Genomic DNA, 24,109 nt, shown 5'->3' on the forward strand with positions numbered 1-24,109 from the left:
TAATTAAATGTAATAATTTGACATAATAAATGATGCATAGGCTAAATGTAATTAGATAAGAAAAAAAAAATGGTAAAAATGCAGATAAAAGTTAAAAAATCTATTTAAAATTATTGGAGAATTTAGTTTCCAATAAAACTTTACGAATCAGCTTTCCACGGCAGTCCTAAATCTGCCAAGGTACTAGCACAACACACTCAGCAAAATATATATCCTGATCAGCATATATATATATATATATATATATAGATAGAGAGAGAGAGAGAGAGAGAGAGAGAGAGAGAGAGAGAGAGAGAGAGAGAGATATTTTGTCACGCACACCCCAAGTCTTTACACATATTACTAGCCTTGATTAGATGTGACAAAAGCCACAGTGGCCCTAGCCACACACTGGTTAATGTTCATGTCTAATATAAGAGCCCAAGCAGAAGTGAAAGAACAGACAGGAAACTTGTAGCTGGTTAATGAGTGTGTGTGCACCTGCAGGCTCAGCTTTAAAATGACCACTTCTCAAAAAAAGTGCACACTTCTCTAGTGCTCAAATTGACAGTGTGCACACATTCACAGAGTTATTCAAGCCTCTTCAGATAACAGCACCTCAGAGTAAACCAGTAACAGACCGAAAAGGTAAGAAACCATTTACTTTTTATTTATGAGCTTCAAGCTCCACAATTTCAATTCAGTAATTTTATTAAAAAAAGCTCGAAGTCTCACAAAACTAATGAAAATTTGTAGATTTAAGTGGTAAATTGTATTTAAATTAAGATATATACAATTATATGTAATTATTTTCTTGCATACTAAGTTTCATGGACTTGTTTCTGACTTTGTGGATGTCTGAAAGATAAATGAAAATGTGTAGATTTAAGATCAATAATATACAATAGTGGCCAAAAGTGAAGTCTGGAGGGAATATTTATTTTTAATGACCCTACAAGTTTGATTAAACCATGAAAATATGAGGAAAAGACTGTATATTTAAAAAAAAAATTTAAATATGAGGGAAGAACAAGACACTAAACTTAAGGTTAAGGTATTCATCTGACAAAATTATTTGTAAAAAAAAAAAAAAAGTATATATATAAAAAAACACATACACATACATACATACGTATATATACACATATATACACGTATGTGTATATATATATATATATATATATATATATATATATATATATATATAAATAATGCATATAAAAGCATACATTGAACATAATAATTATTTTGTAGATTCTCTCTTGTTTTTGCATGTGTTCATAATTTATTTGTATGACAGCCTGGCCAAAAATTATTGGTATGTTTCATTGCGTTATTATCACAAATAAAACAATTGACTCCAAACACATCGCAATATGCTGATGAAATATCTTACACATTTTTAATAATATTTGGATAAAGAGTGAAGATGTCAATTTTCTTAGGCCAGTTTTATATATATATATATATAAAATTTCAAAGGCTTTTTGAAATGCTTTTATTTGAAAATAATTTACATACTGCATATTTTTCATATTTACATTTTTGTATTCAAAGTATGGTAAATAGTGGTAAAAATGTACGAACATCACATGGCAAACATCAGTCACGCGGCTCTTAGACGGTAAGCTTTTCTTTGACTGTTTACGTTTTTAAGACGCTTTAAGTTTGCTTTTTGCGCTCACTATCTTGACTCGCTCGTTTTATGCGAATTTGGCACCACCTATTGTTGTGGGTGTATTATTGACATGTAAAAGTCTAGACCCTGAATATAAGACGGTTGTTTTATTTGTATTTCTAAGAAAAAAACACACATTGTCTTATATTCGTAACAACATACAGAAAACTAGTATATTAAAATTAAATAATTTTTACATATTAAGATGTATACACTTGTTTTTGTCACTGGATGTCCCATGATGTAAAATATCCAGAAAAAGTGGATTAAAATACTAAGGAACACATTCATTTGATTTTGAAAATGAATTTCCCTGCAGCAACTGATTTTGGCAGAAAAATTCAAATATATATATATCAATTATGTGAAATGGTAGCCTGACGTCGTCATACTCAATTCTAGTCAGAATGTGAGTCTGATACTTTTCCATAGAGATTTGATTATGGGGCGTGTCTCAACCAAACCAGGAAAAAAAAAAACTCTGCACTCAATTGGATAGACCTACAACCAATCAGAGCAACGGAGTAAATGACGCATGTTCTTCATTCATATTTTCAACCAACAAAATGTCGCGGCTCTCTGTTCCTCTTTTAAAATGAATGCGCTGTCGATATAACAGACGCGATGGCGGAATCTACACATGATGTTTCATAAACAAAGTTCGGGAGGAGCACGTACAAATAATCAATCCAATATAAACTTGTCATCAAACAATACCATGTCTAACGTTACCCTATCTATCAGCATGAGGAAGCATATTCACTCTGTAAACTTACCTAACACTCCTTGACAGTTTTTCAGCATCCCTCCACCACCCCGAATCCTCACTCTTGTCTTGTTCTCTCACAACCAGGAATACGGGGGAGCATGGCTACCGAGCCCACAGCCCTCTCCTCGGACAGCACGTCATATACGCATTTATTCTATCGACTTATTTGTGTGAAATCTTATAAACGCATTTATTCTATCTGACTTATTTGTAAATGTGAACTCGTGAAATCTCAATTCTCCAGCAGCAGTCGTCTTTGTTGTAAACAATAGGCTTGTTCGACTTCATGCAGCTCTGCGCAGACCGATCGGCGGCTGACTTAAAGCAGTGCATGCCGGTTAGAAATTTTGTCCGACTTGATACAGCCCCGACACCACGTGACTGTGACGTATGCCATCAAAGTACCGCGAGAGGGATTCGAGAGTAGCCGGAGAACTCAGCCAGCGCAGCTTCTCAAGAGCGGCTGCACTGGGCTGCACGAGGGCTGATGACGACACAGCTGTTCCACGATTGGCCGGATTCACTGCATGACAACGATCACGTGTGTTTCGTGTTTATTCGAACAACTTTAGTTCCTCTAAAGCTCACAAATCAGTTTTTTATAACAGTAAACACTCTTCATGTCGTTGCGATGTTATATTGTGTCATGTTTATCAAATGAAAACTGATTAAAAAACGTAGACTCTACTTCATTGATAGTAGCTTATGTTGACCTTTATTCTTGTTCAAACAGACGCTGTATGAAGCAGTAGGCTACATAAAGTATTGAATGAAAATGTCTCTGAAACATCAGTGTATTATTTGGCAAATATTGCATTTATTTCACTTCAGCTGTGGTAAATTATGCAAACACCACGTGAGCGGCCACTACGGGAACCAAAAAAAGTGTCCGACTTCACGTCTCCGTTTGCAGCTCCTCCCCGCCTGCACGCGGCTGCTCTCGCCGATCGGGTGCATCCAGCCGCAGCCGATGTCGAACACACCTTAATTCAAATCAAGCGCTCTTTGGTGACGTGGACGATTACGTTGCATTGCTCATCTGTCCATCATCGTATAAAGCCCGCCCTGACAATTTGATTGGTCCGAACAATTTTTGTTCGGGCATAATAGCTCCTCAACGGAGCGAGTCCAGACCGAACTTCCCGACCAAAAAATATTGTGGGCGGGGTTCGGGCTGGCACCCAGGCTAGTGAAATGGCTTATAGCTTTAAGAAATTGAACAGAAAATCAAATATCTAAATTTCTCCTTTCTCTTATATTTCACAGAACCATGGCAAGTCCCAGTCCCAGAACCATTTGTTTTGTGTACTTTGCATTGCTCTTCGGAACGGCACATGCTAACACCACAAATACCATCACCGCAAACTCTTCACTCACTCAAGGAACATCCACGAGTGGAATACAAATGACAACTCCAATAAACAACAAAACAACAAACAAGACTTCTGAGAATACAAAACTAGCATCTGAAACAAAAACCTCTCAACCATCAGTCTGCACACCGGCCACTCCTGAACCCACTAAAGGACAGTGTATCTTCTTACTGCCAACTGGAGATAAACTGCAACTGGTTGTGGTTGCTCTCGTAGTGGGCTGCTTTGCGTTGCTGGTGACCACACTGATATGCGTCTGCCAAGTTTGTCACCTGAGAGGAATCATTTCTAGTCTCCAGCTTCATCACAACAACAACAACATTAACCTACGTGCCATAAGACAAAAGAGTGAATCGCCAAACAGGGATGAAGGCCAAGTGAACGGGCAGCCAACTGAGACCTGCCTTATGCTATCAGAGGTCATCACAGCACAAGAGGAGAGTAGAGAGGATGAGGAGAGAGTTCTGGAGAACAAGGACACAGAGCAGCCCAGTACAGTGAAGGATCCGAGTGGAGACATCACCCAGGAGAACAGTCATGAGCCTGAAGCAAAAGCACCAGAGAGCTCCGACACAGGGGTGTGATCACACTCAGACAATTAAACTTGGGTGTCACAAAACTCCCCCTGCTGGCAATGTCTGCACCTGCTTAAGCTATAACTGTTATCTTCTGCATAAGACTCAAAAAGGGGGTCTGAAATCTGAAAGTACGGTTCTAAGACTGTTAGACTGGGGACATTAAATTTAACATTTAATTTAATATTCAACAATAATATTGATCTGCCAGCACTGACGCCATTATAAGAGAACTGAACTGAGCTGGACGATGACATCACGGTTTTCTCCAGAGCGGCTATTCATATAAATTAACTAAATTAATAACTTTTTTACAACAAAAACGAAACATCACTGAACTTACTTAAGCTAGACTGTGACGCTATTTTCTTCTGGAAACAGACTTTGTTGCATTATTTTTCTGTTATCTCTGTAAAGCTGAATTGTAACAAGCGCTATATAAATAAATGTGACTTGACTTGACTTTTATTAGAAAATTATATAAAAATGACTAAATGTCAGCACTGAAAATACAGCAAATAAGCCTTTGTAAACTCTCAACATTGTATGACCATGCATGTTTCAACAGCCAAAAGCATTTATGTTGTCTGCATTTTAAATAATATGTCTGTATTTTGTTCATTCTGCCAAAAATCGTTTTCTTATAAAGTCTAAACATCCTTAAATTAGATATTTATACTTGAGAAACAAAAATATGTAAGAAAATTGTATTATTCCTAATTAAAGCTATATTCTCTGAAATCAATGAGATGCATCTAGTTTTGTTTCTCGAGTAAACATCTTGTTTTAAGGACGTTGAGATATTTTTTTTGTGGATAAAAAAAAAAAAAAAAGATTTAAAACTGACTGTGCAGTTTTGTTTTTGAATAAAAAAAAATATATATATGTTTTCTTAAAAACTGGTGTTTCTCCTCTGAATCAAAACTTTGGTAACATTAAGATCAGTTGAATCAATTACATTTTGCAGCATCACAGCACCGTGAGAAAATACATCATTTTACAGACACACCCAACACTTCTGCTGTTCATTCACACTTAGCACGATATCACATGATCTAGCGGAATATATTCTCAGCCTACTATAAATAGAAAAACAGCAACCCATCCAGGACAGTTGATGAATGGATCGCCTCATCTAACTTGTGCTGGTAGACACAGGAACAGCCTTAAAATGGTAAGAAACATTTTGTCAGAGAAACTTTAATATTTGAGAGTAATTAGTCCCAAAAAAATGAGGTTAGAAAACTTTGTAACCAGCATTGAAGTCAACATACCGTTAAGTAGTATTTTTTTTTTAATTAATAACTTTTTTTAATAAGAAAAAGAAATATAATCATTACACTTCACAAGGATAATGCCGGGAGTTTAACAGTGCTTCAGTGAAGTATTTGCAACATTGATGATGTTTAATTGATGAAAAAATGATTATAATAATTATAAAGGTTGCACTTTATTTTACAGTCCCGTTCCCCATGTACATACTATGTATTTAATATAGTAATTGCAATAACTGAGTGATAGCTAGGTACTAACCTTGTACCTACCCAAACCTAACCCATGTAGTTACCTTATATTTCTCAGTACTTTCTTAGGTAAGTGCACTGTAAGTGCCCGTACTGTAAAATAAAGTGCAACCATTATAAAATATACATACATATACAGTAGTGATTAAACTAAAGCACAGTAGTTTAAACTTATGTGAATGAACAAAGTTATTGTATACGTACTGTATTTCAGGGATAATCTCCCATAGAAACAATATTTTACTTGAAATATAAACTTTTTCAAACATCTAAAAAATAATGGAATCTTTTACAACTTTCCCCCCTCTCTCTAAAGTGATCAAATTTAAAATATTTGCTGTCACTGAGCTTACACACACATATAGTAGTAATTAAACAAAAGCAAAGTTGTTGGTTATATGAATGGACAAAGTTATTGTATATCTACTGTATTACAGGGACAATCTTAGATATTATATCTTTAATATCTAAGATATGTGTTTTACAACTGTTTTCTTTCTCTACAGTGATAAAATATCATATATTTAACATGGAGCTACTGATACGTTATTTGTTCATTTATCTGTTGGCCATTTTGCTGTCACTCAGCATCTCTTCGACCACAAACTCTGACCACACCAATGCAGGAATAGAGTGGAAGGGTGGAGATGGTGCGAAAAGGTCACGAGTGAGAAGGCAGAACTTACACCCACCAGATGCATTACGTTTACCAGAAAAGGCTTATGCTTTGTTTATTTTTTGGAGACTTTTGAATGAAGTTTCCAACGATACAAACACCATCAGAGCATTAACGAAACCAGACAAACTGGAATCTACGACATCGGAAGGGCCAAAAAACACGGAGATCGTCTTCAAATCTTCAGCTCCCACGCAGGAACAAAGCACTCATTCCACTGAAATTACAGTTATGGCATCTTTCCCCACTGACCCATCATCACCAGATTTACAAAAAACAACTCAATCAGGAGATTCACAGCTAGTCAAACAATCACCTCGACAACTCCAGACAATGCAAAAAATACCAGAACCCAGTCAAGTTACAGAGCAACTCATCCCTGATTCCACAACATTGACAATCAACATTTCCTCCAAAGCAGTTGAGGAACCCTCCTTAGATATCATTCAGGAAGAAAGCACTCGTTCTACTGTTACAAATAATTCTACAGCTATAACGTCTTTTCCCACTGAACTGCCACCACAAGAGCCACAAAAAAACACTCAGTCAGGAGCATCACGTCTATTCACACAACAATCAACTCAACATCTCCAGCGCTCCAAGCAGGAAATTTCAGATCCTAGTCATGTCACAGAGCAACACATCCCTGATTCCACAACATTAACAATCAAAATCTCCTCTAAAGCAGCGGCGGAATCTCCAACTATCATTCATGAACGAATTGGCCATTTCACTGGTATTACTGATACAAAGGACTCTACAGCCATGCCATCTTTTCCAACACACTCACCAGACTCACAGACAACAACTCAATCAGGAGATTCCCAACTAGTTGGACAATTAACAATCACTAAACAGAAAATTACTGAACCCAGTCAAGCTACAGAGCAACACATCCCTGATTCCACAACATTCACAATCAACATTTCCTCCAAAGCAGTTGAGGAACCCTCCTTAGATATCATGCATGAAGAAAGCACTCCTAATGATTCTAGAGCAATAATGTCTTTCTCCACTGAACTGCCACCACAAGAGCCACAAAGAAACACTCACTCAGGAGCACCACATCTATTCACACAACAATCAACTCAACATCTCCAGCGCTCCAAGCAGGAAATTTCAGAACCTAGTCAAGTCACAGAGCAACACATCCCTGATTCCACAACATTGACAATCAAATTTTCCTCCGAAGCAGTTGAGGAACCCTCCTTAGATATCATTCAGGAAGAAATCACTCGTTCTACTGTTACAAATAATTCTACAGCTATAACGTCTTTTCCCACTGAACTGCCACCACAAGAGCCACAAAAAAACACTCAGTCAGGAGCATCACGTCTATTCACACAACAATCAACTCAACATCTCCAGAGCTCCAAGCAGGACATTTCAGATCCTAGTCATGTCACAGAGCAACACATCCCTGATTCCACAACATTAACAATCAAAATCTCCTCTAAAGCAGCGGCGGAATCTCCAACTATCATTCATGAACGAATTGGCCATTTCACTGGTATTACTGATACAAAGGACTCTACAGCCATGACATTTTTTCCAACACACTCACCAGACTCACAGACAACAACTCAATCAGGAGATTCCCAACTAGTTGGACAATTAACAATCACTAAACAGAAAATTACTGAACCCAGTCAAGTTACAGAGCAACTCATCCCTGATTCCACAACATTCACAATCAACATTTCCTCCAAAGCAGTTGAGGAACCCTCCTTAGATATCATGCATGAAGAAAGCACTCCTAATGATTCTAGAGCAATAATGTCTTTCTCCACTGAACTGCCACCACAAGAGCCACAAAAAAACACTCAGTCAGGAGCACCACATCTATTCACACAACAATCAACTCAACATCTCCAGCGCTCCAAGCAGGAAATTTCAGATCCTAGTCATGTCACAGAGCAACACATCCCTGATTCCACAACATTAACAATCAAAATCTCCTCTAAAGCAGCAGCGGAATCTCCAACTATCATTCATGAACGAATTGGCCATTTCACTGGTATTACTGATACAAAGGACTCTACAGCCATGCCATCTTTTCCAACACACTCACCAGACTCACAGACAACAACTCAATCAGGAGATTCCCAACTAGTTGGAAAATTAACAATCACTAAACAGAAAATTACTGAACCCAGTCAAGTTACAGAGCAACTCATCCCTGATTCCACAACATTTACAGTCAAAATTCCCTCCAAAGCAATGGAGGAACTCTCTCCAACTACCATACATGACCAAACTGCAGGTTTTACTGGTAAGACTGGTAAAACTGATCCTACAGCCATAATGTCTTTCTCCACTGAACTGCCACCACAAGAGCCACAAAAAAAAACCCAGTCAGGAGCACCACATCTATTCACACAACAATCAACTCAACATCTCCAGCGCTCCAAGCAGGACATTTCAGATCCTAGTCATGTCACAGAGCAACACATCCCTGATTCCACAACATTAACAATCAAAATCTCCTCTAAAGCAGCAGCGGAATCTCCAACTATCATTCATGAACGAATTGGCCATTTCACTGGTATTACTGATACAAAGGACTCTACAGCCATGTCATCTTTTCCAACACACTCACCAGACTCACAGACAACAACTCAATCAGGAGATTCCCAACTAGTTGGACAATTAACAATCACTAAACAGAAAATTACTGAACCCAGTCAAGTTACAGAGCAACTCATCCCTGATTCCACAACATTCACAATCAACATTTCCTCCAAAGCAGTTGAGGAACCCTCCTTAGATATCATGCATGAAGAAAGCACTCCTAATGATTCTAGAGCAATAATGTCTTTCTCCACTGAACTGCCACCACAAGAGCCACAAAAAAACACTCACTCAGGAGCACCACATCTATTCACACAACAATCAACTCAACATCTCCAGCGCTCCAAGCAGGAAATTTCAAAACCTAGTCAAGTCACAGAGCAACACATCCCTGATTCCACAACATTGACAATCAAATTTTCCTCCGAAGCAGTTGAGGAACCCTCCTTAGATATCATTCAGGAAGAAAGCACTCGTTCTACTGTTACAAATAATTCTACAGCTATAACGTCTTTTCCCACTGAACTGCCACCACAAGAGCCACAAAAAAACACTCAGTCAGGAGCATCACGTCTATTCACACAACAATCAACTCAACATCTCCAGCGCTCCAAGCAGGACATTTCAGATCCTAGTCATGTCACAGAGCAACACATCCCTGATTCCACAACATTAACAATCAAAATCTCCTCTAAAGCAGCGACGGAATCTCCAACTATCATTCATGAACGAATTGGCCATTTCACTGGAATTACTGATACAAAGGACTCTACAGCCATGCCATCTTTTCCAGCACACTCACCAGACTCACAGACAACAACTCAATCAGGAGATTCCCAACTAGTTGGACAATTAACAATCACTAAACAGAAAATTACTGAACCCAGTCAAGTTACAGAGCAACACATCCCTGATTCCACAACATTAACAATCAAAATCTCCTCTAAAGCAGCGGCGGAATCTCCAACTATCATTCATGAACGAATTGGCCATTTCACTGGTATTACTGATACAAAGGACTCTACAGCCATGCCATCTTTTCCAACACACTCACCAGACTCACAGACAACAACTCAATCAGGAGATTCCCAACTAGTTGGACAATTAACAATCACTAAACAGAAAATTACTGAACCCAGTCAAGCTACAGAGCAACACATCCCTGATTCCACAACATTTACAGTCAAAATTCCCTCCAAAGCAATGGAGGAACTCTCTCCAACTACCATACATGACCAAACTGCAGGTTTTACTGGTAAGACTGGTAAAACTGATCCTACAGCCATAATGTCTTTCTCCACTGAACTGCCACCACAAGAGCCACAAAATAACACTCACTCAGGAGCACCACATCTATTCACACAACAATCAACTCAACATCTCCAGCGCTCCAAGCAGGACATTTCAGATCCTAGTCATGTCACAGAGCAACACATCCCTGATTCCACAACATTAACAATCAAAATCTCCTCTAAAGCAGCGGCGGAATCTCCAACTATCATTCATGAACGAATTGGGCATTTCACTGGTATTACTGATACAAAGGACTCTACAGCCATGCCATCTTTTCCAACACACTCACCAGACTCACAGACAACAACTCAATCAGGAGATTCCCAACTAGTTGGACAATTAACAATCACTAAACAGAAAATTACTGAACCCAGTCAAGCTACAGAGCAACACATCCCTGATTCCACAACATTTACAGTCAAAATTCCCTCCAAAGCAATGGAGGAACTCTCTCCAACTACCATACATGACCAAACTGCAGGTTTTACTGGTAAGACTGGTAAAACTGATCCTACAGCCATAATGTCTTTCTCCACTGAACTGCCACCACAAGAGCCACAAAAAAACACTCAGTCAGGAGCACCACATCTATTCACACAACAATCAACTCAACATCTCCAGCGCTCCAAGCAGGAAATTTCAGATCCTAGTCATGTCACAGAGCAACACATCCCTGATTCCACAACATTAACAATCAAAATCTCCTCTAAAGCAGCAGCGGAATCTCCAACTATCATTCATGAACAAATTGGCCATTTCACTGGTATTACTGATACAAAGGACTCTACAGCCATGTCATCTTTTCCAACACACTCACCAGACTCACAGACAACAACTCAATCAGGAGATTCCCAACTAGTTGGACAATTAACAATCACTAAACAGAAAATTACTGAACCCAGTCAAGTTACAGAGCAACTCATCCCTGATTCCACAACATTCACAATCAACATTTCCTCCAAAGCAGTTGAGGAACCCTCCTTAGATATCATGCATGAAGAAAGCACTCCTAATGATTCTAGAGCAATAATGTCTTTCTCCACTGAACTGCCACCACAAGAGCCACAAAAAAACACTCACTCAGGAGCACCACATCTATTCACACAACAATCAACTCAACATCTCCAGCGCTCCAAGCAGGAAATTTCAGAACCTAGTCAAGTCACAGAGCAACACATCCCTGATTCCACAACATTGACAATCAAATTTTCCTCCGAAGCAGTTGAGGAACCCTCCTTAGATATCATTCAGGAAGAAAGCACTCGTTCTACTGTTACAAAGGATTCTACAGCTATAACGTCTTTTCCCACTGAACTGCCACCACAAGAGCCACAAAAAAACACTCAGTCAGGAGCATCACGTCTATTCACAAAACAATCAACTCAACATCTCCAGCGCTCCAAGCAGGAAATTTCAGATCCTAGTCATGTCACAGAGCAACACATCCCTGATTCCACAACATTAACAATCAAAATCTCCTCTAAAGCAGTGGCGGAATCTCCAACTATCATTCATGAACGAATTGGCCATTTCACTGGTATTACTGATACAAAGGACTCTACAGCCATGCCATCTTTTCCAACACACTCACCAGACTCACAGACAACAACTCAATCAGGAGATTCCCAACTAGTTGGACAATTAACAATCACTAAACAGAAAATTACTGAACCCAGTCAAGTTACAGAGCAACACATCCCTGATTCCACAACATTAACAATCAAAATCTCCTCCAAAGCAGTGGCGGAATCTCCAACTATCATTCATGAACGAATTGGCCATTTCACTGGTATTACTGATACAAAGGACTCTACAGCCATGCCATCTTTTCCAACACACTCACCAGACTCACAGACAACAACTCAATCAGGAGATTCCCAACTAGTTGGACAATTAACAATCACTAAACAGAAAATTACTGAACCCAGTCAAGCTACAGAGCAACACATCCCTGATTCCACAACATTTACAGTCAAAATTCCCTCCAAAGCAATGGAGGAACTCTCTCCAACTACCATACATGACCAAACTGCAGGTTTTACTGGTAAGACTGGTAAAACTGATCCTACAGCCATAATGTCTTTCTCCACTGAACTGCCACCACAAGAGCCACAAAATAACACTCACTCAGGAGCACCACATCTATTCACACAACAATCAACTCAACATCTCCAGCGCTCCAAGCAGGACATTTCAGATCCTAGTCATGTCACAGAGCAACACATCCCTGATTCCACAACATTAACAATCAAAATCTCCTCTAAAGCAGCGGCGGAATCTCCAACTATCATTCATGAACGAATTGGGCATTTCACTGGTATTACTGATACAAAGGACTCTACAGCCATGCCATCTTTTCCAACACACTCACCAGACTCACAGACAACAACTCAATCAGGAGATTCCCAACTAGTTGGACAATTAACAATCACTAAACAAAAAATTACTGAACCTAGTCAAGTCACAGAGCAACACATCCCTGATTCCACAACATTGACAATCAAAATTTCCTCCGAAGCAGTTGAGGAACCCTCCTTAGATATCATTCAGGAAGAAAGCACTCGTTCTACTGTTACAAATAATTCTACAGCTATAACGTCTTTTCCCACTGAACTGCCACCACAAGAGCCACAAAAAAACACTCAGTCAGGAGCATCACGTCTATTCACAAAACAATCAACTCAACATCTCCAGCGCTCCAAGCAGGAAATTTCAGATCCTAGTCATGTCACAGAGCAACACATCCCTGATTCCACAACATTAACAATCAAAATCTCCTCTAAAGCAGCGGCGGAATCTCCAACTATCATTCATGGACGAATTGGCCATTTCACTGGAATTACTGATACAAAGGACTCTACAGCCATGCCATCTTTTCCAACACACTCACCAGACTCACAGACAACAACTCAATCAGGAGATTCCCAACTAGTTGGACAATTAACAATCATTAAACAGAAAATTACTGAACCCAGTCAAGCTACAGAGCAACACATCCCTGATTCCACAACATTAACAATCAAAATCTCCTCTAAAGCAGCGGCGGAATCTCCAACTATCATTCATGGACGAATTGGCCATTTCACTGGTATTACTGATACAAAGGACTCTACAGCCATGTCATCTTTTCCAGCACACTCACCAGACTCACAGACAACAACTCAATCAGGAGATTCCCAACTAGTTGGACAATTAACAATCACTAAACAGAAAATTACTGAACCCAGTCAAGCTACAGAGCAACACATCTCTGATTCCACAACATTTACAATCAAAATTCCCTCCAAAGCAGTGGAGGAACTCTTTCCAACTACCATACATGACCAAAGTGCACATTTTACTGATATGACCGGTAAAACTGATTCTACAGCAATAATGTCTTTCCACACTGATCAGCCATCACAAAGAAAGCAATCAACACAGCATTCCCAGAGACCCAAAATTCCACTCATATCCACCCCAGACATATCCACAGAATACAGAAATGAAAAGGAAACTCCACAACAGACTGCTATAAACTCACACATTACAAACCATGGCATGCTTGCCTCAACAAGGGAAAATGACAGCCTGCAACCAACTTCACTTCTACAAACAATGAAGCATGAACATCCAAGAAGAGTCATCACTGGGATGGTGAAAGGCATTTCAAGACCCACTCTACCTGCAAGGACAAAAAACCCAACTTTAAGTTCATCAGCAGTCAAGCTTGAAATTCTAGAAACTGCTACAAACACACATTCTGTAACTTGGCACAATGGGAAGCCCAACCAGTTTGTGACGGCCACAAGTCAGAGAGATCCAAAACCTACACCACCCGCATTCACACTGAAGCAACAAATCCAAGACTCCACTTCACTTCTGCTAACAGTAGAAAGCCCCATTTCCCATCTCAATGGGTTCACGTCAGATCCAGAACCTTACAAACCCACACCGGCAGAAGAGCCAACAAATCAACACACTGAACAAAATGCAATTAATACAGCAAAATCTTCAAGAGACAGTTTAATGCAACACTTTATGACAACTCGCAAATTAACAAATGGTTCATCAGTAAGCAGAAAACCAGATTCCACATCACCTCTTCCTAGCCTGACTGAGGACCATTTAGTTGACTCAAGAGAACCAGGGGACACTTCTGTGCCAACAGACATTAGTCTACATGTTTCCACATCATCTGCTGCACCATTCAGAACCTATCAGATTAATCCAAAAACACAATCACAGAGCATAACAAACAAATATCCAATCCTTGGCACAATAATGTCCCATACAAGTGTCCTGTTAGTAAAGGACACATCAACTCAAGCTCCCAAAGATAGAGTGCGTTCGTTTCAAACTATTCCAGTCTTCACAGAAAAGCTCACTGTGACATTCCCTCCAAATTCAAATCCTTCAGAAAACCATATTCTTACAACATCAGTCGTGAGACATGGATTTCTGACATTAAGAACACAGGAAATTCCATCCTGGATATCAACAAAACGGTCCAATTTACAGCCCACTGAAACAACAGAGCCTCGACCAGACTTGACAAATCAAGAACCTACAGCAGATACAGTGGCAAAGGAAAATTACACCAGTAATGATCTGTTAGCTGAGATGGAAAAACCAACGCAAAGCACAATTGGGCGCAAACTAAGTAAGACAACTCGTACAGCTACAACAAAATTTCACATGTCAAAAAAGGTCTCAAAAAATTCCAAGAAATTTATTTTTCCAACACACAAATCAGCTGATACTGCAATAGGAGATGACAAGCAAACCCGCAGAGGAAGTTTTGGATTACTTTTCACTCTTGGGTGCCTCATCTTGCTGATAATTGTAATCTTGCTTTGGGTAGCATGGAAAAGATGGCAGACCCGGCATTGGAGGAACAGCAACATGTGGGTGGCAGGTCACCCTCTCCTGCGGGGAACATATCATTCAGTCTTGCAGAGCAGCAGTCCAAACACTGCAATAGAGATGACGAAAATGAACACCCAAAAGAATAAGCAGGAAAATAGTGATGTTTATGAGAGCATCGCCCCTCAAGCAACAACACAAAGACCTTCATTAAACACAAGGATGTCACCAAACACAACAAGGAACACTCTCTAATACTTACCCTCAACTAAACAAATTCTGAATTAACAAATTCTTCAGACTCCTCTGTGAGTCAAAAACTTACAGACAACACCATCGTGTCCTGCATATGCAAACACTGCACTTTACATGACTTACATGAACAAATGAGCGATAATATTGTGTTATATAGAGATTGTGTGATTGTACTTTTAAAGGTCATTTCAGTGATTTTATTAAATTATTTTAATAACAGTTTTTTTTCCACATGTCTTTTAAGTAACAATAACCTGGTTCATTTAAACAAACAAAAAACTATTTTTGAAAATGCAAATGGAACAATGGAAAGTTGATTACATGTGAAAAGATTATACTTCATGTGGCAATAACAATCTTCTCTCGTCTCCGGCTGGCTTTCTTTTCACATCCAAATCTGCCTGACTAACATCCAAAACAGCAACAACACTGTGGTCCACTAAAACAGTGTTAGATGAACATATCATTAAACTAAGGGAAAGAAAGAATCTAGACAGCACATGTAAAATTAGAGCTGAGCACAGGTGGATTAAGCTAAACAGTTTGACTATGCCATTTCTGCATTATACACACAAACACAACACATATAGAACAACACTCACACACCGAGCAAAGCTACATTAGTAAGCAGAGGATGTGGCATTACTGGGCAGCATTAGCAGGCTCGGAAAGAATGAAGGGATTGAGGAAGAAAGAGGGATAGAAGAGGAGAGAAAGATGGAGAGTGGCACTGAAAAGGTTCTGTACTAGCGCTCTATTGTTCAAAACACACTAGCACACACACCAGTCCTGGCAAAAACATGATGGTGAGGTTACCAAAAAGCGTGCTAAGAATTGTACTACACTTAACTAAGAACTGTTCCGGGATCAGGGTTTTAAATAATGAATTTTAGGTGCATTTGTGGTAAAACCTGAATGGAATGGGTTTAATTGTTGCCCAGCACTAGTATATAAACATCTTCAGATCCAAATTACAGGTTAAGTGTTGCTTAATGAAAAAAAAGAAGAAAAAATAAGAAAGAAAGCAGGAAAGAAAGGGGGGGAGGAGAGAGAGAGTGCAGAAAAGAAAGAAGAAAGCAAAGGAAATGGATGCTGAATGAGGGAATCCTAAAGAGGAAACGAGATGTCAGCACCCCCCCAATCTCTCTCTCCCCCCCATCCCACCCCACTCTCTCTCTCTCTCTCTCTCCCCCCACCTCTCTCTTTCTCATTCTGTACCAGAGCAGACTCTACTACATCTCCCCTCCCCGCCTCTTCCTCTCTCCTCCACTATCTTAGCGATCCCAGAAAGGGACCCGCACAGAGAAAGACAGGATTTGGACTTTACTGCAGCATAAAGCACAGAAAGAATAGAAAATAAGAAATTTGAATCGTGCAGAGACCAAGCAGAAAGAAAGAGGTGAGGGATGGAGAGACACTGAAAGACAGAAAGAGGACAGGAAAAAGGAGCACAGAGTGATGACAAGGAGAAGGTAAGTAATTCACAATGCAGCACTGTTCACCTGAAGAAATATTATAGTCACAATCAGTTATTTACAGGTTTTGTGGCATGACATGAACAAGCATGTAAGCACATTAGATATAAATGCTGTTTTTGTCTAAGCACATGCTTAGAGAGCCGTGCAGAACTAGGTGCAGGCAGATCTGCAGAGACACTGCATGAAGACCTTCAACATCTCTGCTGCATGCGAATCAGAATTCATGCATGACTAGCCTCACAACTGCAAACAAATAAGGCAGAACACATAGACACATTTTAAAAATGAAAAACCAGAGATCATAATGATAAGACTCACAGCCAAATAAAATTATATAAGTGTCTCACAGCCATCACTAACAGATTCATTATCATCACTAACGATAATGAGATTACCTGATCTCACACCATTAATCTGATTAAACAGTCAATTTAATGATTTACTCTATTCAGATTCAATAAAGTTCAGACTTGCCATCATTACATAGCATCAGACTCACTAAGGTAAGGTCAGACACTAACTTTCATCTACATAATAATCAGGCACAAAATCACTGCCATTACTTATTTATCAGACTTTCTGTAATCAGACTTAATCACCCAGTATAATCAGACTGTAATCAGACACAAATTTCACTACTCAATATAGTCAGACTCGTTGTCATCCCTCACATTCATCATACATACTGTCATCAGACCCAATCAGTCACTCCATATTCAATAGATTTGCTGAAGTTTGGACGCACCGTCATTACAAAACATCAGACACAGTCATCAGACTCACTAAAGTTACTAACTCTCATCTGCATTAAAATGAGACTGTTTACACTTATTACAATCAGACCTAGATTGCATTAGTCGTCGATCGTTATTCATTGATCAGATTTCTGCAATCAAACTCAATCAGTATTATCAGACAGCGATCATGCACTGTAATCAGACACAAAATGCATTACTCCTAGTCATACTCATCTTTACATTAATCTGAATTACTGTCCTCAGACCCAATGTCACTCAATATAATCAGATTAAACTATAATCATTACACACTGTCATCAGACTCATTGTCATCTACATTATCATTAGATTGTTATAATCAGACACAAATGACTCAATATAGTCAGATATTTATAATCATCATTATTTAGACTCAGTCCTTGGTCTCTATTATCAGATCCTATGAATTTCAGATCCACTAAATCAGACACACACACCCAAAGGACACACATCAATGCCAGTCATGGACACTAGTACAATACTATAGACAAATAGCATTAGATGCATTCTGCACGCATGTAACAAACAAACCTCTTGCCGTTGTCCACAGGAACACCATGAAGATGCTCGTGTGTTCTGTGATGTCCTGCCTGCTCTTACTGTGGTTTACGTGTACATGTGTACATGCAGAATGTCCCGCTGCCTGCTCCTGTAGCGAGAGCCATAGGACAGTTGACTGTTCCTGGAGGGGGTTTCGGCATCTGCCGATGGACCTGCAGAGAAACATTCAATCCCTCAACCTGACTCACAATCGGCTATCTGACCTTGACCACCGCCTAAGCTCCTTCACACATCTGCGCATCCTGGACCTCTCCTATAACCGTCTTCTTCATTTCCCAGCATCACTGCCACGGGCGCTGTGGGAAATCAACATCTCAGGAAACCGCCTTCGTGTACTTAACAAGGATGACACAGCATTCCAGTGGAACCTCAGAGTTCTGGACCTGTCCGTCAATAAGCTGGAGCGTGTGGTCTTCATCAACAACACGCTCCCCAACCTGAAGGCTCTCAACCTCAGTCACAACAAGTTCTGGACAGTGCCTACCAACATGCCCCAAAACCTGGAGGTGGTGGATCTATCCCACAACACTCTGGTCCAGATTCTGCCGGGGTCCCTGATCCGGCTACACAGGCTGGCTCAGTTCTACCTGCATGCAAATCACTTTACTATGGTCAGTGAAGGGGCATTCGAGCATCTGCAAGGTCTGAAGCTCATCACTCTAGGGGACAATCCGTGGGCTTGTGAAGAAACTGCCAACATCAGCCACCTGTTGGTGTGGACCAAACACACTTCCGCCAGAGTGTTGGGCTGCCCCTGCCACATCTGGCACACCTGCGGAGAAGCTCACCTGTCCAGGACAGGGAGCTGGCACTTTGGCACCTACACGCTGTCCCCATATGTCTTTGGAACAGAGGAGCCAAGCCATCCATATGTACAAGCAGTCACCACACACTCCTGGACAGGGACGTCACTCCTAAACACCAGGGATGATCAAACAGGATCTCGAAGCACCAAGAAACAGGAGTCTTACAGAAAGGGTCTTCTCTCTACCTCGACTTCAGAGGTTTCCGATTCAAATATTCACTCAAGTACAGAAAGCCCAATCATACCGGTCGACTTCTTCACCACCATCTCCACCACCCGCAGGACCACCACTCTCCGCACAAGGAGCGTGAAGAGACCCAATCAGAACCTCAGCAGAAACACAAGCTCAGGACGCAGTGCCGGCTCACTCTACACATCAGTCTGCTGTCTGCTCCTCCTGGTGGCCATGACACAACAGCTCTGAGGGACACCAGAGTCACATGGTGCTTCTAAACTGGAACATACTAAAAATCAGGTTAACAAACGGATATCATACTTTGCATTTTCATTTCACTTTTGTGTTCAACATATCATGAAAACTTAAAATGAACTTCTAAAACAGAACAGTCTCACAGTATAACCTCCATCTGCTGATGTAGAGCAGCAACAAGCAGGATCATTGAACATACAAGTTTATATGGAATGGATGCAGATTTCATATGTTACTCAGATTAACTGACAATCCAATTAGTTTAAAAAACATTTCTATTAATTTAAATGCATGAGTGTTATTACTACAATAAAACTAAAACTAAAATAATAAACATGAACAAAAATAATCTTGTTCTTTGTGGGTTATATTATATTTGCATGTAAAGTTTCATTTAAACAGATAAATCAGTCACTGAAATGCCCAGAAATAGACCTACCATGTTATAACAGCTACTGACAACCAGCAGGGACACTTGATCAAGATGGTCTAAGCACCTTCAGGTCACAAATAGTTTGACAATCACTTAAACTAGTCTGGAGAAACCACCGATCACGTTCTAAAAACACAGCTTAAGCTGATGTTAACAGGATTTTCCAGATGGGAAAGCAGTTTTTTTCTCTCTCACCATAATGCATTCACTATCATGGCTGGAGACATTTTTGAAACTGATAAACTGTCAGGTTTCCCAGCTATGTAGGAATTAAACTTAACTATTTGGAAATCTTTTGCCATAAACAAAGAAAAATCAAGCCAGTCATCCGTGATGTTACCAGGATACCTCATGAAAAGCAAACACACAATTTGTTAAACAAAAGGAAATCTTGTGAACATGATCTTTCCATCACTGACCCTCCTTTTTGAAGAATCATGTGACTCCTTGCTCAGGTGTCATTATTAAAAGCATCTGCATCTGTCTAGGGACACTGCACATCACCACTCGCAGAGATAAAACATTTATGCTGAACACTGGTGAGTATGCGGGGAACGATTTCAGCTTTAAATTATTTCTTTGCAAAGTGTTAAACATTAAATTCTGATTGATGCTTAACCTTCTATGAATATAAATCTTTTTTTATCTGAAAAAAAAATTAATTTGATGATATTTGTGTTAAACACAACTGTGGAGCTAGTAAGAAAAAAGTGACATGATTTTTGTGGTTTGGCATGTTGTTCTCAGATCGGAGAAATGGCTCTAAGAGTGGACAGCTGTGTGGTGCTGCTGGTTGTGATGTCTGGCTGTATGCTGGTCCAAATGCAGACTACTAGTCCACAGAACACGACTTCATTTAACAACACCAGCAACAGCACAATCCAACAAATCAATGGTACTACTTCACCCACAAGAGTCCCCCCAAGGAACGTCACCAACCAGAACACGAACGGCGCTAGTTCAGCCAGCTTCAGCAGCAGCACAAACCAGAATGCTAAAAATGCAACGGTCAGCACCTCTCTTAGCAGTTCCTCCTCTTCCTCCATGACATGCTGCATCAAGCTTCTGCTGCCTGTGTTCATGGTTCTGCGCTTTCTACAGATCATACAATGACCATCAACCTCCCTTGTGCTTCGAAGGTAGACAATCATGTAAGATTCTTCAGAGACTTAATAGAGCCTGTTTCTGAAATGCTACAAAACTTTTAGAGATGTTGTGCAGCTTGTAACGAACAGCTTTTTGCTTAACATTATGGAAGAATGTTTCAAATATGAAAAATATTGTTACTATTAGCAACCATTATTCAGCAGGGAGTCAGGGTATTTTTAATTTATTGTTGTAAAATGCTGTAATATCTTCATAGATTTCCCTTTGTTAATTAAATGATCTATCTGTTATTAGTCAATTGGTTGTTCTCAGAAGCAATAAAACTTCGAACAAAAGAACGTTTGCTTTTCTAATTGTTTTGCAGTTTGCACCATGTCAGGTATTATGAAGGCTTACCTGCGAGTCACATAGTAAAACACAGGGTTTCCGTTCTTTGAGGTTCCCGCCTGGTAAAAGATGTTAAGAGTCTTCAATGCTTTAAACTCTTCTTTCTCATGCACCTGGTGTCTAAAGAAAAAGAAAAACAGTTCAGAACGGCATCATTTACTGACACTGCGAGAAACTAATATATAAAAGAACTTGGAAACTTGAAGGGAATCATATATCAAATGTGCAACACAATCTGACTGTTCCACCAACTTCAAAGAAATAAAATAAAACAGACTATTTTAAATAAAACAGTAATATTATTATTATTTGGTCTCATTTTCCAATAAAAAACAAGTCATGCCTAAAACAAGATGCATTTACAAAGAAAAAAATGTATATATATATCCTTTTTTTATTTTTTTACAGAAAATGTGTGTGTATTTTTCTTACTCTAGTGCCAAATAGTCATTTCTGGGGTTTAAGTATAAATGTAAAAAAAAAAAAGTAATCTATTTTAAGATTGTTTAGATGTTTTATTTACCAGAAAACAAGAAAAAAAAAAAAAGTACAAGCAATTTTTACCTGGTCATAAACTCCTCAAATTTGGAGCTGGTGAGATTCAGGCTTGACCAATGAGTATCTGCCACAGGTTTGTGTTCTGGGGGACCCAGGTAAGCAAGCAGGGTGGCCATCTTATCGAAGGGCCTCCTTCCAACAGCTTTATGATCCCTGAAGATTGTGGAAAATGATACTCTGATTGGCTGAAACTTCATTGAGAATCTGAGAATCATCAATAAGTCTATTGCTTATATTACAATATTTTACTGATGGATAAATATGAAGCATGACAGAAAACGTACAACCTAGTTTAGATTAATATTTTTACAATAAATCAAGTTCTGTTCTTTAAAGACAGCATCTTTCCAAAACAATCAGATCAGAGAGAAACAAGTTGAGGGGTAAAAGTGAAATCGAAGTGAAATTTTGAGATTTGAATGAGCCAAAAATTGATTCCAAGAATTAATTCTAAGAAATGCCCAAACTGCACTTGCACTTTCAATAACAGTCTCTTAGATGTTGGCCCTATGAGCTGGATAACAACACTGGTCACACACTGCCCTCCTTCACCTGTTACTAGACAAATACTGGCCGATTTTCTCTTGGTTGTTCCACAGCAGCCTGTGCAGGGCCAAAACGTTCCCATCACTAATAAAGGACAGGCTGTGGTTGAGCGAGTCACTCGCTGGGCAGTCAGAGGCGATGTCGAGGAAAAATCTAGAAGAAAACCCAAAGGTTACCCCTTGCTGGTGGCAGGAATCAATTCCTGAAGCCCACTGATTGCTTTCTTACCTTCTGGCTGCATCAAAATTACTCTTCACAAAGTCATTAAAAGGCCGCATGTGCTCTTCTTTTGTGAACAAAACGTGGTTGGCAATACTTTGGAGGATCTGCAGACAGGTGAAAAATGAACGTGTCTTTATTAAACAGTCCAAATCTTTTTGTTTTGTCTACAACTTTATTGTACATTGATGTCTTGCATCACAAGATCTTCAAGATCATCATGCTTCCATAAAAGTAAAGTACAGTTAAGGCCAAGCATTAAAGTCAAGTGGGTTTTAGGCATTAAACAAACCCTGCTAGAAGGTTGATCAGTTGGCTTTCATTTTGGACCAGCAGCAAAGACCATCTCTATGCCCAAAACTCTCACCTTTGACATGAGTTTGAGGCCTCTTTCTATCCTGGGCGGAGGTTTTTTGTCGAGAATCCCAGCCTCATATGGAGAGACTATAGCCGGGTTCACGAAACGCAGGAACATGGCACTACCTACAGCTCCAATACTGTTCTGAGGGAAACGCTGACTCACAACCTGAAACCAAGACACACAAACACACATAGGAACATATAAGGCTGGTATTATGGCTGGGGTAACATGGCACCATTTCATTAAGATAGTTATAAGCCAGAACCAAAATCTCTTAAATTTAAACTTAACTGTGTGATTTTAAAGTCAAATCACACTAAACTCTGGATTAGTGGAGGTCTAGTTGATCATATGATGATATCTGTTGATAACATGAGGTTCTGTGAGGGAACTATCTTAATGAAAAGGCACCAGAGGCTTTAGAGTTAAAGTGTAGAAAGCAGTTTGAAGCCATTAAACAGTCTAATGATGGCGGAGGTCTTCACCAGTGAGTGACCTTTAAGAGTGTTAGAGAAGAAAAAAGCAAAGCATTTAAAATTGCACTACAGAGAAATGCCTTTGACTCAGAATTAACGTTTCAGGTTGAACGATCAAGCATAAAATCATTCTGGCATTCAAGAAGGGGTGGACTTTGTTACCAAATTGTATTACCCACAACGCATCACTGCATTCAATGGCCTGATAATTTCCAAACCTCAGTCCTGAGAGTTACGGCCCATGCAAAGATGATGCCTGGAGCTACAGAGTTTGTTGTGTTTTTTTGGTGTTGGTGCTAAGAGGTACATTCAGTGAAATCTCAACTTGCCAAAAATCGGGAAATTAGTAGATATGATTTGATGTAATGACAGTAATGCAGGCCAGAGGTGCACAAGAGTCTTAGATTAATGAAGTGAATCGGGACAGGAAGCAGA

The 24,109-nt window shown here is 39.5% G+C and overlaps 3 protein-coding genes across 6 annotated transcripts in view; 2 read left to right on the forward strand and 1 right to left on the reverse strand.

Annotated features, from left to right (window-relative positions):
- nf1b (neurofibromin 1b) overlaps positions 1-24,109 on the reverse strand; it is a 63,058-nt gene that overhangs the window by 12,730 nt on the left and 26,219 nt on the right. For 2 of the 3 annotated variants that reach the window (XM_084400898.1, XM_084400897.1), the window contains 5 exons: positions 23,205-23,363; positions 22,847-22,944; positions 22,625-22,771; positions 22,079-22,225; positions 21,524-21,634 (listed from right to left, as the gene is read on the reverse strand). In XM_084400898.1, coding sequence (XP_084257024.1) covers positions 21,524-21,634; positions 22,079-22,225; positions 22,625-22,771; positions 22,847-22,944; positions 23,205-23,363 — 662 coding nt within the window. Of the gene's footprint in view, positions 1-21,523; positions 21,635-22,078; positions 22,226-22,624; positions 22,772-22,846; positions 22,945-23,204; positions 23,364-24,109 lie in introns of those variants that run through there. The other variant, XR_014626334.1, reaches the window with a different exon arrangement.
- LOC311285233 (uncharacterized protein) lies at positions 406-15,537 on the forward strand (the record flags this gene model as incomplete). Its single annotated transcript, XM_084400797.1, has 3 exons — positions 406-627; positions 3,693-5,548; positions 6,404-15,537. Exon 3 carries the CDS (start codon positions 6,427-6,429, stop codon positions 15,535-15,537), a length of 9,111 nt encoding a protein of 3,036 aa, XP_084256923.1. The 5' UTR covers positions 406-627; positions 3,693-5,548; positions 6,404-6,426.
- On the forward strand, positions 16,839-21,455 carry LOC311285234 (oligodendrocyte-myelin glycoprotein). Of its 2 annotated transcripts, XM_084400799.1 has the most exons (4): positions 16,839-17,009; positions 18,342-19,632; positions 20,509-20,559; positions 20,768-21,455. In XM_084400799.1, exons 1-2 carry the CDS (start codon positions 16,996-16,998, stop codon positions 19,579-19,581), a joined length of 1,254 nt encoding a protein of 417 aa, XP_084256925.1. In that variant the 5' UTR covers positions 16,839-16,995; the 3' UTR covers positions 19,582-19,632; positions 20,509-20,559; positions 20,768-21,455. The 2 variants fall into 2 exon arrangements, with proteins under 2 accessions (XP_084256925.1, XP_084256924.1); XM_084400798.1 differs by having other exon boundaries at positions 16,905-17,009; positions 18,342-20,559.

This window comes from Rutilus rutilus (genome assembly GCF_951802725.1).
Source record: "Rutilus rutilus genome assembly, chromosome: 25".
NCBI classification, from domain to species: Eukaryota; Metazoa; Chordata; class Actinopteri; order Cypriniformes; family Leuciscidae; genus Rutilus; species Rutilus rutilus.